This window comes from Juglans microcarpa x Juglans regia, chromosome 2S (assembly GCF_004785595.1).
Source record: "Juglans microcarpa x Juglans regia isolate MS1-56 chromosome 2S, Jm3101_v1.0, whole genome shotgun sequence".
Classification (NCBI taxonomy): domain Eukaryota; kingdom Viridiplantae; phylum Streptophyta; class Magnoliopsida; order Fagales; family Juglandaceae; genus Juglans; species Juglans microcarpa x Juglans regia.
Genome location: NC_054597.1, coordinates 3,061,341 through 3,077,320, shown reverse-complemented (window position 1 = coordinate 3,077,320; position 15,980 = coordinate 3,061,341). Strand labels below are relative to the sequence as shown.

At 41.3% G+C, this 15,980-nt stretch overlaps 1 protein-coding gene across 3 annotated transcripts in view; it reads right to left on the bottom strand.

Annotated features, from left to right (window-relative positions):
* Nucleotides 1-15,980, bottom strand: part of LOC121252152 (protein SWEETIE) — a 60,425-nt gene that overhangs the window by 7,789 nt on the left and 36,656 nt on the right. For all 3 annotated transcript variants that reach the window (XM_041151635.1, XM_041151636.1, XM_041151637.1), the window contains 5 exons: nucleotides 13,006-13,217; nucleotides 3,553-3,697; nucleotides 3,372-3,440; nucleotides 331-387; nucleotides 58-144 (listed from right to left, as the gene is read on the bottom strand). In XM_041151635.1, the coding sequence (XP_041007569.1) occupies nucleotides 58-144; nucleotides 331-387; nucleotides 3,372-3,440; nucleotides 3,553-3,697; nucleotides 13,006-13,217 (570 nt within the window). The remainder of the gene's footprint in view (nucleotides 1-57; nucleotides 145-330; nucleotides 388-3,371; nucleotides 3,441-3,552; nucleotides 3,698-13,005; nucleotides 13,218-15,980) is intronic.

Here is a 15,980-nt window from a genome sequence, read left to right as displayed (position 1 = left end):
ATTTCATCATTCAATTGGAAAGTAATGAAAGAAGAAAAAAATGTGCATATTCTTAACCTTGGTAGCCAGTTGCAAGCCTGCCTCCAATAGCAAAGGGCCAGCGGATGTGTCCAAGGAAGTGCGAACTGCGGATAATAGTTGGGCCTACATAAAGCCTCAATAATGTGAGATTCATGATCTCAGAAGTGAAACATTTAAAACTTAATATGACATTCACTCCATATTCTCTCCAAGAAATTACAACTAACATGTATGAATGATTTAAGGTGTTGACCTTTGGAATTATATGGAAGAAGGGAAAAAGACGGAAAAAAAAACCCATAAATGTACCTGATATTGCTCTAGCAGAAGATGTCCTGGAAGCTCAGGATCAGGTGTCCTCTCAAACTGCATACAAAAATCACAAGGCAGAAACAATTTAACTTGTGATAGACACAAAGAACTACGGCAAAAGATAAAGCAGAGAAAAAATGGAAAGTATGGTCCAAGATAAAGCCAGAGACATCTTCACAACTTATTGCCACCAAGTTATAATAACAGACTAAAATAGCGAAGTATTGCAGTACGATGATGAAATCTAGTTTCCTGCAAGTATATTAATCCTTCATTTTCTATTTTAGCACATCCTCCAAGACCAATCAGAATTAATCATGGTTCGCATCAAAATTATAATGTTAAGGGACTATAAAGTGGTATTATCATATGAACTTCTAAAATGCACGTAAAACAATAGTTACTGCGATTCTCTCCGTGCACCTTGCGATTCCCGTGGGTGAACAGTGAAGCGAGAAACCCTAACTCAACCAACCCACCGCCACCCCTCACTCATCATCAATCGGAGTGTGATATCTCACCTCCGTCACAGATGAGGCCTGCGGACCCCGGCATCCTCACTGAGGGCCGTCCGGGGTCGGTCCTTGCCGGCGAACTTGGTTTGTTCACTTCATCTCTGTCGAAGGTGTTGTACTGTCGCCATGCACTTTCAACTCCGCCACAGACTTGGACGACGGACTCTGGTGAGTCCGTTGTGAGGCTTCCGACATCAGTCCTTTGCCGGCGACTGGGAGTATTCTACTGTTTCTTCGTTACTTCCTCCGTTACTTCACGCGACTCGTTACTTCACGCGACTCAAGCCTTTGCTTAGCCATCGTTACAGACGTGTTCGACGGACTCCGGCAACCCCATTGTGGTCACCGACGCCGGTCATTCTCCGGCGACTGGAAGGTTCCGTTATCTCAATTAAGGGGTTCTGTTTTTACCAACCTGGTGCGCCTTTGGGCTCTGGTTTCCCAACCTGATAACTCCAGCCACCTTCGCGCACTGCTTTACTCGATAGAATGATGCATTCCAGTGTGGGATGCCCCTGCATCTAAAGTCGAAGGGTTGTTCAGTATGGGTCAGCTGGTGTGCTTTTGGGTGGAATCGAAGGCTTTTGAGCTTTTGCCTGAATCATGGAGATCATCATTAAAAATTGTGGAGAGAAGTAGAAGGGTGTGGAGATCTGTAGTGATGGGTCGCAGTGGTCTAGAATTGTTGACGGCTACGATGGAAGCAGTACTACAAGCGGGAAAAAATTTGGACTTCACAAAACACTTGCGCGAAGGCAGCAGAACATTCATGGCTCAAAGATGCTCCAATAAGCATGGTAGGTTTTTAACTGTCACTGAATATGGTGGAGGAGGCCGGCAGAGTGTTGTAGCCATTCCTAAAGGGTATGAAGGCCTGGGTTGGGAGAAATTTGCTGCGGAATTACGCAGAGCTGCGGATATGCTTTTCGCTGATGGGTCAAAGGAAAACCAAAAGAAGAATGAGAATATCAACTTGGAGGTGAATCATAAAGACCATAGTACATCCACAGTGGCGAGACGATCATATGTGGCAGCTCTGAAGACCGGTCATGATTCTAGGGTTCATAGTGAGGGGAATGATGTAAGTGGTTTGCAGATCACGCCTCAAAACCAGCTTGTCGCGATGCATAATTCTGTAAAGGAGATGGAAACCCAACTTGTCGAATTAAAGGCAGGGATAGCTTTTTTGTCTACTAAAATAGACCTGCTTTCAACTGGAGGCAACCGGGTTGTAAAGAACAAGACTAAAATAGGCTCGAATCTTTTAAACTCAGATAAAAGAAAACGGAAAATCAGATTCGGTCCTGTTCCTATAACCAAATCTAGAAGAGTATGGCGGGTCAAAAGGAAGTCTGGGTTATTTGAAGTGGGTTCTACGTCGGGTATCGGCGTAGAGATATCTGTAATAGAATGTCATTCGCCTCAGGTGACTTCTGTACCTGAAGAAACTATGGCTCCCTCGTTGGAATTGAAGGAAAATGGTGTCATTCCATTGGTGAAAGGACCCGCTGAAGTTGCACATAAAGGGTCACCAGAGGTGAAGGGACTTGATGTCATACCATTGGAGATAACCAATGGAGTTGCTGAGGAGGTACAGGATTTGAATATGGATTTGGAGTTGGTGCCTTGCCTAGAGTCAGGAGTGCAGCTGGATACTGTGTCTGGGGATATTGTGGCTCCCTTGGTCTCTCTTCCTCCAATGGCAGATTGGATTCTGCCTAAAGTTAACGAGATTTAGCAGTTCGTGGGAATTTCACATGGAGGATGTGAAGACTAATTTAAAGAATTAATTACTGCAATTGAGGCAAGCCACTCGCTTGAAACCAAATCAAGTTTCAAGAAAAGCAGGGAGTTACAGCATCTCTTTTCGTCAATCAATTACGACGCTAAGGGTGGTAGCTCAACTAGAGGAAAGTCTAAAGGGAGGGCATTGTGAAGACAGGAAACAAGGGGTTGGGGTGGGGTTTTTGGGCAGAGTTTTAATTCTACGGGAAACAAGGGGTTGGGGTCAGACTTGGTGTATCTTGGGTTGTTTTTCACAGGCTTTTTGGGTTATTAGGGGTTTTCTATTATGGGCAAGGTGTTCTCTTGTATACATCAGTATACTTGGTTACTCCTTTTGATATATATATATATATATATAATATTTTTACTTATAAAAAAAAAAGGGACTATAAAGTCGATTCTCAAAAGTTACTCCAATTTGGTATTGTGCATACTTCCTGTTTTCTGGTAACAGCTAAAACCCAAATCTCTGACACTTACTTCCATGTGGCATAGCATCTATAATTTGAAAATATTCAAGTTGTTTGATATCTCAAGTTCAAAAAGTTCTCAACCATAGCAACATAATGTCAAAATAAAATCTCTGCTTTAATAATGCATTCTTCAATAGGTCATAGAATTTAGTCAGCAATAATGAGGAAAAATCACTGAAAGACTTCAAAGTTAGCTCCAATCAAAACGATAATAAAGAAATTGCAGAACTATCATTCTTTATCTAGCTATTTCACACACATTTACCTTATCCATAACTGTACTCAGAAGCCCCAGACCAACTGGCTGCATGTTTTCAAACTGGATTGTGCTTATCTGATACCGAAAATGAAAGAAAATATATCAATTTTAAAATGCATTTCAGGAGTCAGGACCTGAGATTTTTCAAAGAATTATAACAAGATGCTAGTGAGTTCATATTGCAAACCTGATAAGCGAGCGATATTAACTCTTGGACATGGATTACCAGCCAGTCACTAGAACCCTGTCTGTTCGCTGATTGTTTCCTTGCCAAAGAGAGGTCAAAATGAGCTGGATTCTTCCCTACAGCTCTGGGTAGATGATTCAAACACCTATGTACCAACAGAAAACTAAAATTATCTACCTCATGATGAAAACTACAAGCATATACCCATGCATACATAATATATATAATTATTCAATCAACAGACAATTTGAATTGAAGTAATGACTGATGGTTTGAAAAGTGGGAGGGATTTAAAAGGTTGTGTTGTGTGCACATTAAGACACAATACAATTAGGGGTGAACAACAGGTAGGCAGGTCGTGTTAAAATTTATAATCAACGGATGGGTGGTGGTGGGGGTACCCACCCGCCAGCCCGCTTACCCATACTATAAATTTAAAAAAAAAAATCTATTCTTCAGATCAGCCATGCACCCACCCTTTTCTTCTTCTCCCTCTTTCTTCTCTTCCCTTCCCTTTTCCTTTCTTCCTTCTCTCAGCCGTACACCCACTTTTTTCTTGTGCTCCCTTCTTTCTTCTCTTCTCTTCTCCTTTCTTCCTTCTCTAGGCGAAGCCCATATACACATGAAGTATACAAAAGAGATACCTAGTTACATTCTAGAAAGCTGAAAAGAAAACAAGAACTCATGAACATTCCCTCCCTTTAGTACAATAGCAGAAAACCACTGAACCAAAGAAAACACAAAAAAATTCCAGATTTCCTCCACAGCTCTCTCCTTTTTGTTGAAGCACCTCTCATTCCTTTCCTTTCATAAACACCACATTAAGCACAAAGGAATCATCCTCCACGCTGCTGCCAGTTGAGAGCTATTATGATGCCTATTCCAACTTGCTAGAAGCTCCACCACACTCTTAGGCATAACCCAAGTCAACCCAGCTCTACTAAAAATGCCAGTCCATAACTCCCTAGCCACCTCACAATGTACAAGTAGATGGTCAATCGATTCTCCATTTTTCTTACACATGAAACATCACTCCATTACAATCATCCCATGTTTCCTTAAATTATCTACCGTCAAAATCTTTCCTAAAGCAGCAGTCCAAGTAAAAAAAGCAACTTTAGATGGCACCGGAACCCTCCAAATACACTTCCACAGGAACGAAATATGTTGTTAATATGTCAACACCTAATAGAATGATTTAACAAAAAACTTGTTGCTCCCCGTATGTTTCCACAGCATTCTATCTCTCTCATTTCTTCCTATCTTCATGGAATAAAGAAAGCTGAAAAGGCCTGCTATCCCTACATACAGAACGCCTTTTAAGGCATACATACATGCAAAATGATTCATTTTTGTTTGAATTTGATTTGGACGCTAATTGAATTTAACTAGTGAGCTTATAAACATAAATTTCTTAAGAGTACATGATGCAATTAGCTTTGACATGTACTCATGTGTCCCGTCAATCATTTTTTTTTTGTAAGTAAGAGATAAATATTATTGATATAAATGAAGTAGGCATAGCCCATGTACATAGGAAGTATATAGAAAAACACCTAAATACATTCTAAGTGGCATGTCCCGTCAATCATTAACAATCATCTTTCCAGTGGCATCTTCTTTTGATACGGAAATTTATTAGAAACACAAAACGGCGCAACCCAATTACACTAAACGTATATAGTAGAAAACATCTAAACTCACATTGGCGATTGATGACATGCTATCAACCAAAAAGCTGCACAAAATTTCCTGAACTCATATTGTCACTTGTCACAACCCGCCCCAATAATTCTAAGGTCCGAATATTGATAAATTTTATTGGGCCTAAATTATATTTAATGGGTCATATTGGATAAGTCCGCGAGCAATAAATTATTGAGGTTGATTAAGAGTATTAAATTAGGCTCAATAACTAGGTTAAATCTCATTTATTATTTATTGAACGAGTTAGACTCCTTTTAGAATTTAAAAATTGGCCATTAGAAATTTATTTTAACTTAAAATCACCACTGATTGAAGTCCCCTACGCAGTCTTAGTCACTATCAATCCTACATTCAATGAACTACTAGATCATGCTTTTAAATTGAAACTCTCTTCTTGAATGATCGCAACCGAGTCTAACTTGAAGTCGAACTCGTCGGCACCCTCTCCCAAATCTCTCTATAAATATCTTCCATGTGTTATTTGGAAAAAAAACCATAAACCTCCATAAGTGCAGCGGCCAAACCCAAGATACCCAATCCAGCACCGTGCGTGTCCCACATTCACCACCCCAATAGTCGACTGCCTCATTCCTCTCACAACATCCCTCACTCTTCCTGTCTCCTTCTAGTTTACGTGATTGATTTCATGCCGGATATATTGGATTAACGCTACAAGATAAGTAGCATGATCATACCCTTACACGTATGTACAGTAACAACATGTCTTTTATAAAAGTATTATGCATTACACTCTCCATTGGAAGCCCTTTTTTTATGTACCCAAGTCATGATTAACTTGCATCAAATATTTTATGAAAATCCATGATTTATGTGAAGATATATGCATTAAAATATTTATGAAAATTCATGATTTTATGAAAGGAGTTATGCATCGAAAGATTTGTGAAAAATCATGATTTTATGTGAAGAAACATATATCACAACATTTTATGAAAAAATGCAATTTCATTTCAAATCTATGATATGACAAGTATGCAAGTATGATTATGATGAAGTATGAATGATAAGATACGTAAAAGCCTATGTTATGAAATGAAGATGGTACCATATGTTATGGACATATTGCATTGCCAGGTTATACATGTTGGTAGTGCACCCAATGTGTCTTCTTTATGTATGGATTCCATAACTAGAGGCCACGGGCGGAAACGGAATCTACTTAGATTCGCTAACCCTAACTCACGGGAGTCAACAGCGGGTATCAGCCTATGACAAGTGAAAGATAAGTTCATGTTCATGTTCTTTGCGTATGTATTTATGAGTATGCATATTTTTCAAGAAACTTTATGTTATTATGTTTACTGTATGATGTATTGCTTATTGAGTGTTCGACTCATTTTTATATGTTTTTATATTTTAACCTCCCCAAGTGAGGATTTTTACGAGGATAGAGCTGCAGGACAGGACTTGGCCCAGGGAGGCGAGGTAGAGGCCTAAATAGTTTATGTTATGCTAGCTTTATAAGTCCAGTTTAATAAGCTATTTTGATAAACACATGAGACATTATTGATTTTAAATAAGTGCTTCCACAGACTCTCTTTTAGATTTTAAGTATTTAATAAAGATTGTCTTTATTTATTTATGGAATCTTTTGTACCTAGTGCTTTGTTAAGAAGAAAAGTTATTTAAATTAAGTTTAGTAGCACACCGGTTCCCCGAAAGATTTTAAAAAAAAAACTTTATTGGGGAGCTGGGTTTTACATCACTACTTCAACTACAATGCATACACACATGAAGCTGATCATATAATGCAATATTTTATCTAATTTGTTGGAGGCAAGATTTTTTTTTTTTTTATAAGTAATCAAAGATGTATTAATAAAGATAGGCAAAACCCAAGTACACAAGATGGTATACAAGAGATGAAACCTATCTAGGTCGAAGAAAGGGAAACTAGAAAATCATGAAAATTCAGGCCATTAAAATCTAAAGCAACGGCCCATAGAAATAAAGTACGGAAAAATAGCGTTCTAAGTTCCTCCGGGGACCGCTCTTTGTTTTCGAAGGTTCGATCGCTGCGCTCTTGCCATATACACCACATAATACAGATCGGGATCATCTTCCACACCGCCTTGATTTGTTGCGCTCCTCTCGGAAGTGTCCAGCTAGCCAATAGATCTACCACCGTTGCAGGCATAACAAAGGCTAACTCTATCCGGCTAAAAACTTCGACCCACAAGGCTCTAGTGGTCTCACAATGTAGCAAAAGGTGTTTCACTGTCTCGCCAGATCTCTTGCACATGCAACACCAGTCTAGTATAACTAATTGGCGCTTCCTCAGATTGTCGGTAGTCAGAATCTTCCCCAACGCTGCTGTCCAAGTAAAGAAGATCGCTTTCGGAGGCGCCTTATTTCTCCAGATTCTCCTCCACGGGAACGGGGTAGTGGTAGTTTGGGAAAGGGACTTATAAAAGGATCAAACTGAGAAAATGCCCTTACCCGCGAGAATCCACCACATCCTATCGACTTGCTGACTATTTGGCTTCACAGAATAAAGCAAGCTGAAAAAAGCCTCAAAGATGTCCATTTCCCCGTCTTGCGCTGCTCTACTAAATGTGACATTCCACTGCACATGGTCCCCTGTTAGAAGCATAAGGTCCTCTATCGAAGCTTCCTGGTTGCATGCCAACTAAAAAATAGCTGGAAATGTATCCTTTAGGGTCTCATTCCCACACCATATGTCCCTCCAAAACTTAATGTGAGAACCCCTCCCCAACACCAATTTGGAATGGCTACTAAAATCCCCCCACCCCTTCCTAATGTGTTTCCAAACTCCCACACCTCTAGCCCTATACACCTCTTCAGTACACCAGCCCCCCACATGCTTCCATATTTACAGTCAATCACCTGCTTCCATAACGCTTCTGTCTCGTTATTATACCTCCATAACCACTTCCTAAGCAGGGCCCGGTTGAAAATTCTCAGATTTTTTATACCCAAGCCACCAGACGAGTGGTGTACACACCTTATCCCAGCTAACCAAATGGAATTTGAATTCATCCCCTATCCCCCCCCCCAAAGGAAATCACGGTACAACTTGTCAATCTGAGCCGCTATCCTGGCAGGCAACTGAAACACAGATAAAAAGTAAGTAGGTAAGTTGGAAAGGGTACTCTTGATAAAAGTCAAGCGGCCACCTTTCGATAAATACAATCTTTTCCACCCTACCAATTTCCTTCCTATCTTCTCTATGACTGAATCCCATATGGATGAGGCCCTTGCTACTGCCCCCAACGGCAATCCCAGATAAGTAATAGGAAGAGAGGCTACCTTGCACCCAAGAATACTAGCTAGTTGTCTAGTATTACTCACGTTCTCCACTGGCACTAGCTCTGACTTGTCAAAATTCACTTTCAAGCCTGACGCTGCTTCAAAGCATAGTAACAAAGCCTTCAAAGCTCTCAACTAGTTTTGATCTGCCTCACAGAATATGAGTATCATCTGCAAAAAGTAAATGAGACAAAGTAATAATGCCCCTATTGGGGTCGCCAATCGAAAATCCAGTCACAAACCCATGCGTAACTGCCGCCGATGTCATCCTACTCAAAGCCTCCATAATGATAACAAAGAGAAGTGGAGACAAAGGATCTCCTTGCCGTAGACCTCGAGAGCTATTGAAGAAACCGGTAGGACAACCATTAATCAACACTGAGAATCTGGCTGTAGAAATGCACCAACTAATCCAATTACGCCACCTAGGCCCAAAACCACATCTCCCCAACAGATACAATAGGAAATCCCAATTTACATGGTCGTATGCCTTCTCCATGTCTAACTTGCAAATAATACCAGTGGAGCCAGCCTTTAATCTGCTATCCAGACCCTCGTTCGCTATAAGGACTGAATCCAAAATTTGGCGCCCCTTAACAAATGCATTTTGTGGTTTCGAAATGATCTTGCCCAAAACCGCCCCCTAATCTATTAGCAAGCGCATTGGATATAATTTTGTATACCCCATTCACAAGGCTAATGGATCGAAAATCCTTAACCTCCACCACACCAGTCTTCTTTGGGATCAATGCGATAAACGTAGCATTTAGGCTTTTCTCAAACTTTCCAACCAAGAATACTTCCTGAAACACCTTCATAATGTCCACTTTCACCACCTCCCAACAAGATTGGAAGAAACCCATAGAGAAACCATCTGGGCCTGAAGCTTTATCTTTACTCATGCGTTTGACTACATCATAAGGCCTCTCCAACCAAGAGGCTTCCTAAGTTGCAATAGTATCAAAAACAATACCATCCAGCTTTGGCCTCCATCCCGCACGTTCTGTTGACAGTTGCTCATAGAAGTCCACCACATGGTCACGAATCAAAGGGCCTCCTTACATTCCATGCCATTAATGTTCGTCATTTCAATGGTATTAGTTCTTCTATGAGAGTTAGCAACTCTATGGAAGAATTTAGTGCTCCGATCCCCTTCTTTTAGCCACAAAGCTCTCGACTTCTGATGCCATGAAATCTCTTCTAGGGATAGTATTCTTTCTAATTCTGCGACCAGCTCTGACTTGCGCAATAACTCATCCGGTAAAAGGGCTCTAGCCTCCAATATCAGTTCAAACTGTTGTAACTCCTCCACCATGAATTTTTTTCGCTCCCCAATATCTCCAAAGGATTGTGAATTCCAAAACTTAAGATCATTTTTCAAAGCTTTTAACTTACAAGCTAGGATGTATGAGGGGTTACCATGGAACTGATAAGAAGACCACAATTGCCTAACCTTATCCACAAAGCCTTCACTTTTCAACCACATGTTTTCAAACTTAAAGTATCAACGTCCGCTTCGAATGCCACCACAATCCAACATTATAGGAAAATGGTTCGAGCAAAGACGTGGCAGCCTCTTCTGGCACACTTCCGGATAGTGCACCTCCCACACCGATGAAATTAGGAATCTGTCTAGCCGTGACCATGTCTGATTGTTCGACCAAGTGAAGGAACCCCCTAGTAGAGAAATATCCAGCAGGTTTAGATCAAGGATACAATCTGAGAACTCTGACATTGCTGGGCGCAGCCTACTTTCTCCTGATCGTTCACTAAGAAATCTGATTACATTAAAATCCCCTCCTATACACAAAGGAAGCTCCCACCAGCTCCCAGCAAGTTCCTCCCATAGGAAACGTCTATCGTTGTCTACATTTGGACCATATAAACCTGCAAAAGCCCATTCAAAATTATCTGCCACGCTCTTAAAAGAGCATGCCATTGTATACTCCCCCACAAACTCCATTTTCTCAACAACTCTTTTATCCCACATCACTAGAATTCCACCCGAAGCCCCATTTGAAGCTAGATAAACCCAATCCGCGTAAGTGCAACTCCAAATGCTTCGAATTAATCTTCTAGAAACACTTTTCAGTTTAGTTTCTTGCAAACATACTATATTTACCCTCCATTCTCGCAACAAGTTTTTTATGCGAAGCTGCTTATTTGCCTCATTTAACCCGCGGACATTCCAGGACACAATTTTCGGCTTCATAAAGAATAAACGAGCCCCTTCCCTTTGGATTTTTTACGACTTGAGCTTCCTTCATACTTCAGTGACCAAGTTAGGCGGTTGAGCTCCCGCTGTTTTTTTTACTCTGATTTCTTTGACTGTGTATGATCCGCTTCAATTGCAGTAAGTAGAGCTAGAAACTGCTCTTCATAACCCCCACATTCCATTCCTATCCAGTGTTGCATTTCTTTCACCTTATGAAACAGCCAATCCGGAGCTTTCGATTCTCTTGGAAGCAAACGATTCAGTGGGATAGGGTCCCCATCACTAGAAGCCCACTGCAGGTTTGGAATCGCCCCCCTTCCTTCCTCTTCGAAAAGATTCCTACCCTCCCAGCCAGATTGGGTCTCGGGAACCACCTCCTCTCAGACACCTTCCTCTTCGAAAAGATTCCTTCCTCTTCATCAACACCTCACAGCCAGATTGGGTCTCGGGAACCACCACCTCCCCTGCCTCCTCAACCTCTAGCTGAGCTTCAGAGCCGAAGTTCCTCACCAAGATGGAGTCAAGATGGTCCTCGGGATGACACTGGACCTCCGTCTGGGGAGAGGACCCTCCCATCATGGTTATCGGCAGTTTCTGGGTACCTAAAACAGCACCGGCGTCAGACGGTGGCGGTAGCACCACCAACTCCACCTGACAGCCATCCCGCGCCTTCTCTGTACACCCCCCTTCTCAGGCATCTCCTCGCAGGAAGAAGCCTCAGCGCACCTCTCCACTACTGTCGGCAAAGGAGCCGCCGTCGGTTCTGTGGTCGTCGAGCTACCGGCATCTATCGCACACACGGAAGGATCCCGATACAAATCGCACACTCCATTTCTCGCCGGAGAAGATTCCGACAACCTAGCCTCAGTCGACAGCGTCGCCACCTTCGCCGAGGCCACCTGGCTCTTCGCCGGCAACGGTGGCTGAGGCCCACCCGCCGATGGGCTTGGTGCAGACGCACTGCATCTCCTCCACACGGGCCTCGTTGGTTTCGACTGACCATTTGACCACACGGGCCTAGGCCCATTCTGCTTGCCCATTGACCATTTGCCTGAGGCCTGCGTAAAACTCTTGTACCCATTCTGCTGGCCCATTGACCATGGCCCATTCTGAAAGCCTTTGCCCACACCCACTTCCACCCCTGCTACATCTTCAACTCACCGTTTCAATAAATTTAAATCAGCCTGCACGTCTTCTATTTTCCTCTGCATTTCCATCACAACCCGCAAAAGATTTTCCTTATTAACACCGACAAGTCCACTGCCAGCCCCTTCCCGCTTCTGCACCTCTACTAAAGAAGCGACGTCTCCAGCCTGCAACAGCACACCTCCTCTCAGACTAACAGATTGATAGGGTGGGTAAACAGCCTTCGGTTTTTTTAGGGCCTCCAGATACGATGTCGAGGGCTGAGCTGATGTTGCCGCTACCACCAATGGAGGAGACGACTCCGCTACACAGCCACTGCCTGCCATCCTCAACACTTCCACCAGCTTACTCCACCCCCTCCATCTGTCCCTTCAGGAATGAGAAGATTATTTCTCCGACCCCCCTGTCTGAACTACACCAACGCCATGAATGCCCCTTGGGAGTTAACACACCTCTGGGCTATGTAGCCCCTGTCCCCTTCTCTGTGAGCCGAATAAAACTCCCTTCTTCCCACCTTTAAGCAGTCCTCCAAAGCTTTTGTGAACCAACAAGACGAGCTTAACTCCAAATGCAGACTTCTCACTAACTTCCAGCCCCTCTCTGTAATGTTCACCCATCGCCCAACTCTAACCACCTCAAATACCTTACGATCAATAGCAATAGCATTGAACATGCTCGTTTTCCTACTCATGCTCGTTTTGAAAATTGATCCAGTAGTAGTGCCTGACCTCGATTTAGAGGCAAGATAAAACAAGACAAATTGTACATAAGAGTCTAAGATATATTAAATGAGATAAGGGAAAATCAACTTCTATAGAACAGAGAAAGTGAAGCATATGTAGCATAGAGATGCAGCAAGACCTAATGTTCCTGAAGCTTCAGACTCTCAGAGACATCAATTTCAAATATGAATTATTTGTCTATGAGACAATAAAGATAAGATACATGAACCTCCAAATCTCGATATGGATGTACACAAACTGAAAGTTCATTAGAAAGATGCCACAGTATGCATGCAAGGATATCAACAAGTGTTTCAAACGTCAATTTCATATATATTAAAAAAAAAAAGGTATAAGAAAGGCATCACATACTCAGCAGCAAAAACTCTGGTTCGATATCTGAGGTGCTTCTCTCTAGTAGGCAATATGCCGGAAGCTTCAAATCCATAACCTTTTCCTGACCTACCTTCAGAGCTTGAAACCATGTTTTCGTCATCTTCTCCAAAATTTGTTCTGGAGTCACCCTCTGGATCATTTGCTACAATTTTGGTATTTTCAGTTCTCCTTGTTGACATAGCAAGAACCTGAGGAAATGTTTTAACAGCTCATTTGATTAGTGCTTATATGGCCATAGCAAAGCTATATTTTACGATTTTAAAAGACAACTCAACTTAACCATTGCCTCAAGGAATCAAAAATAGTTTTGGCACACCACATCTACCGTGCAAATAAATGAGGTGTACCATCGAAGGTATACAAACCTTTTTTTATAAGTAAAACAACATTTTATTGACAGTAGTAAATAGGCACAGCCTAAGTACACAGGAGGTATACAAACAGCATACACCTAGTTACATAATAAGGAGCTAGAAAGTGATACAAGAAAATCATTGAAGCAAGCTCCAATAAGTACACAAGAGGACGTCCAAAAAAATAAAGTATGGGAAAAGAAACTTCTTAGCTCATCCGGAGAACGGTCCTTATCTTCAAACTTCGATCATTCCTTTCTATCCACAAACACCACATGATACATAGAGGAATCATCTTCCTTACATCCTCAAGATATGAATTGGCCCTACATCTTTGCCAACATGCAAACAAATCGACCACCCTCTTGGGCATTACCCAAGCAATTCCCGTTCTATTAAAGATCTCCACCCATAACATTATTGCCACCTTACAGTGAAGTAAGAGATGATCCACTGACTCCCCATTCTTCTTACACATATAACCAAGGTTTTAAATACCGCTTTGTACCGGCCGGGTAGCCGGTACAGAAAAGGAGATTGTTTCGTACCGGTCAAAATTTTGGCCGTATTGGCCGGTACTGGCCGATATATTGGATTTCGGCCTATATACATAGTTTGGCCTTTACTTTTTTTTTTCATTTCTTCAAACTGCAGACTCATTTTTAGACCCCCAATTCAGATCAAACTAATTATAATTTATATATATTTATATATATAATTTATAGATATATATTTATATATAATTTATTCCTATATAAACTATTATTTTGGAATATAATTTATATATATAATTTATTCATATATAGACTATTTCGAAATGGTATCCGAAACAAAACTGGTACCGAAATATCTCGTTTCAATGCCTCGACCGAAATGGTATTCAAAACATTGCATATAACACCAATCCATTACTACGAGACCCCTCTTTCTCAAATTATCCAACATCAAAATTTTCACAAGAGATGTTGTCCAGCCAAAGAAGGCAATCTTAGGCGGCACCTTACCATTCCAAACGGAACGAAGTATAATTTTGATTTGACAAAACCTTATACAATGATCGTATAGAAAAATTCCTACTCCCTATCTTCATCCAAAGCATCCTGTCCACCACATTATTACCAAAATTCAAGGAATACAATAAGCTGTAAAAATCAGAAATAACTCCAATTTCCCAATCATGAGCAGCTCTACTGAAATAAGCATTCCACTGAGGGAAACACTAGAACAATCCAACAACTCAGACATCGATGCCTCCTGATTAAGAGCCAACAGAAAAAGAGAGGGAAACATGGTCGTAAGAGCTGAATCACCACACCAAAAGTCATGCCAAAAACTGACCCTACATCCACCACCAACCACGAAACTAATAAAATGAGCAAAATCCTGCCATCCATTTCTAATATTCTTCCACAAACCAACACCATGTGCACTTCTCACTTCATTAGAACACCAACCCCCTCGCAAACTCCCATACTTCAACTCAATAATAATCTTCCATAAAGACTCTCATTCTTAATGGTACCTCCATAACCATTTCTCAAGGAGTGCCGTAATAAAAATCCACAAATTTTGAATTCCCAACCTCCACTCAATAATAATCCAAGGAATACAAACCTAACATAAAGACTCCCCTTCCTAATGGTACCTCCATAACCATTTCCCAAGGAATGCCTCATTAAATATCCTCATATTTCGAAGTCCCAACCCTCCACTCAATAATAATCCAAGGTATGTTTAATAAGGCACTCCTGATAATTGGGATTTTTTTATCATGTTAATATCCTCAGGAGTGCATGTCAATAAGGCACTCCTGATATTTTGATCATGTTAATTGGGATTTTTTGGTGTATGTTCTTGGTAGATATGGTTTTGGGGAGAGATGGTGTCAATGGATAAAATTTTGCATCACAACTATCAGATTCTCGGTTGTGGTAAATGGCACTCCTGAAGGCTTCTTTAATAGTTCTCAGGGTTTGAGACAAGGGGATCATTTGTCCCTTTTCTTGTTTGTTTTAGTAATGGATGTGTTGAGCAGAATCCTGAAGGCAGCGGCAGATGGGGACTTTATCTTGGGTTTCTCGGTGGGCGGTTCATTGAACGGTTGCTTAAATGTCTCTCATATCCTCTTTGCTGACGACTCATTGATTCTCTACGAATCAAATCCCGACCAGATACGTTCCTTGAGGGCACTATTGCTTTGTTTTGAAGCTGCCTCCGACCTTAAGGTGAATATATCTAAATCTGAAATGGTTCCTATTGGCTTGGCTCATAACTTAGGCGAATTGGCTGCTATCTTGGGTTGCAAGGTGTCATCCTTGCCTACGAAGTATCTTGGTTTCCCTTGGGGCTCCTCATAAATCCAAGGCAACATGGGATGGAATTATTGAAAAGATTGAACGTAGATTGGCGGGTTGGAAGAAGATCTACTAGACACTTGTCTAAAGGTGGTAGAACCACCTTAATCAAGAGTACGTTTTCTAATCTCCCAACATACTTTCTATATTTCTTCCCTTTGCCTGCAGGGGTGGCAATTTTTTATTTTTTTATTTTTTTTTTATAAGTAAAAGTATTATATACATATATATCAATAGGAGGAAC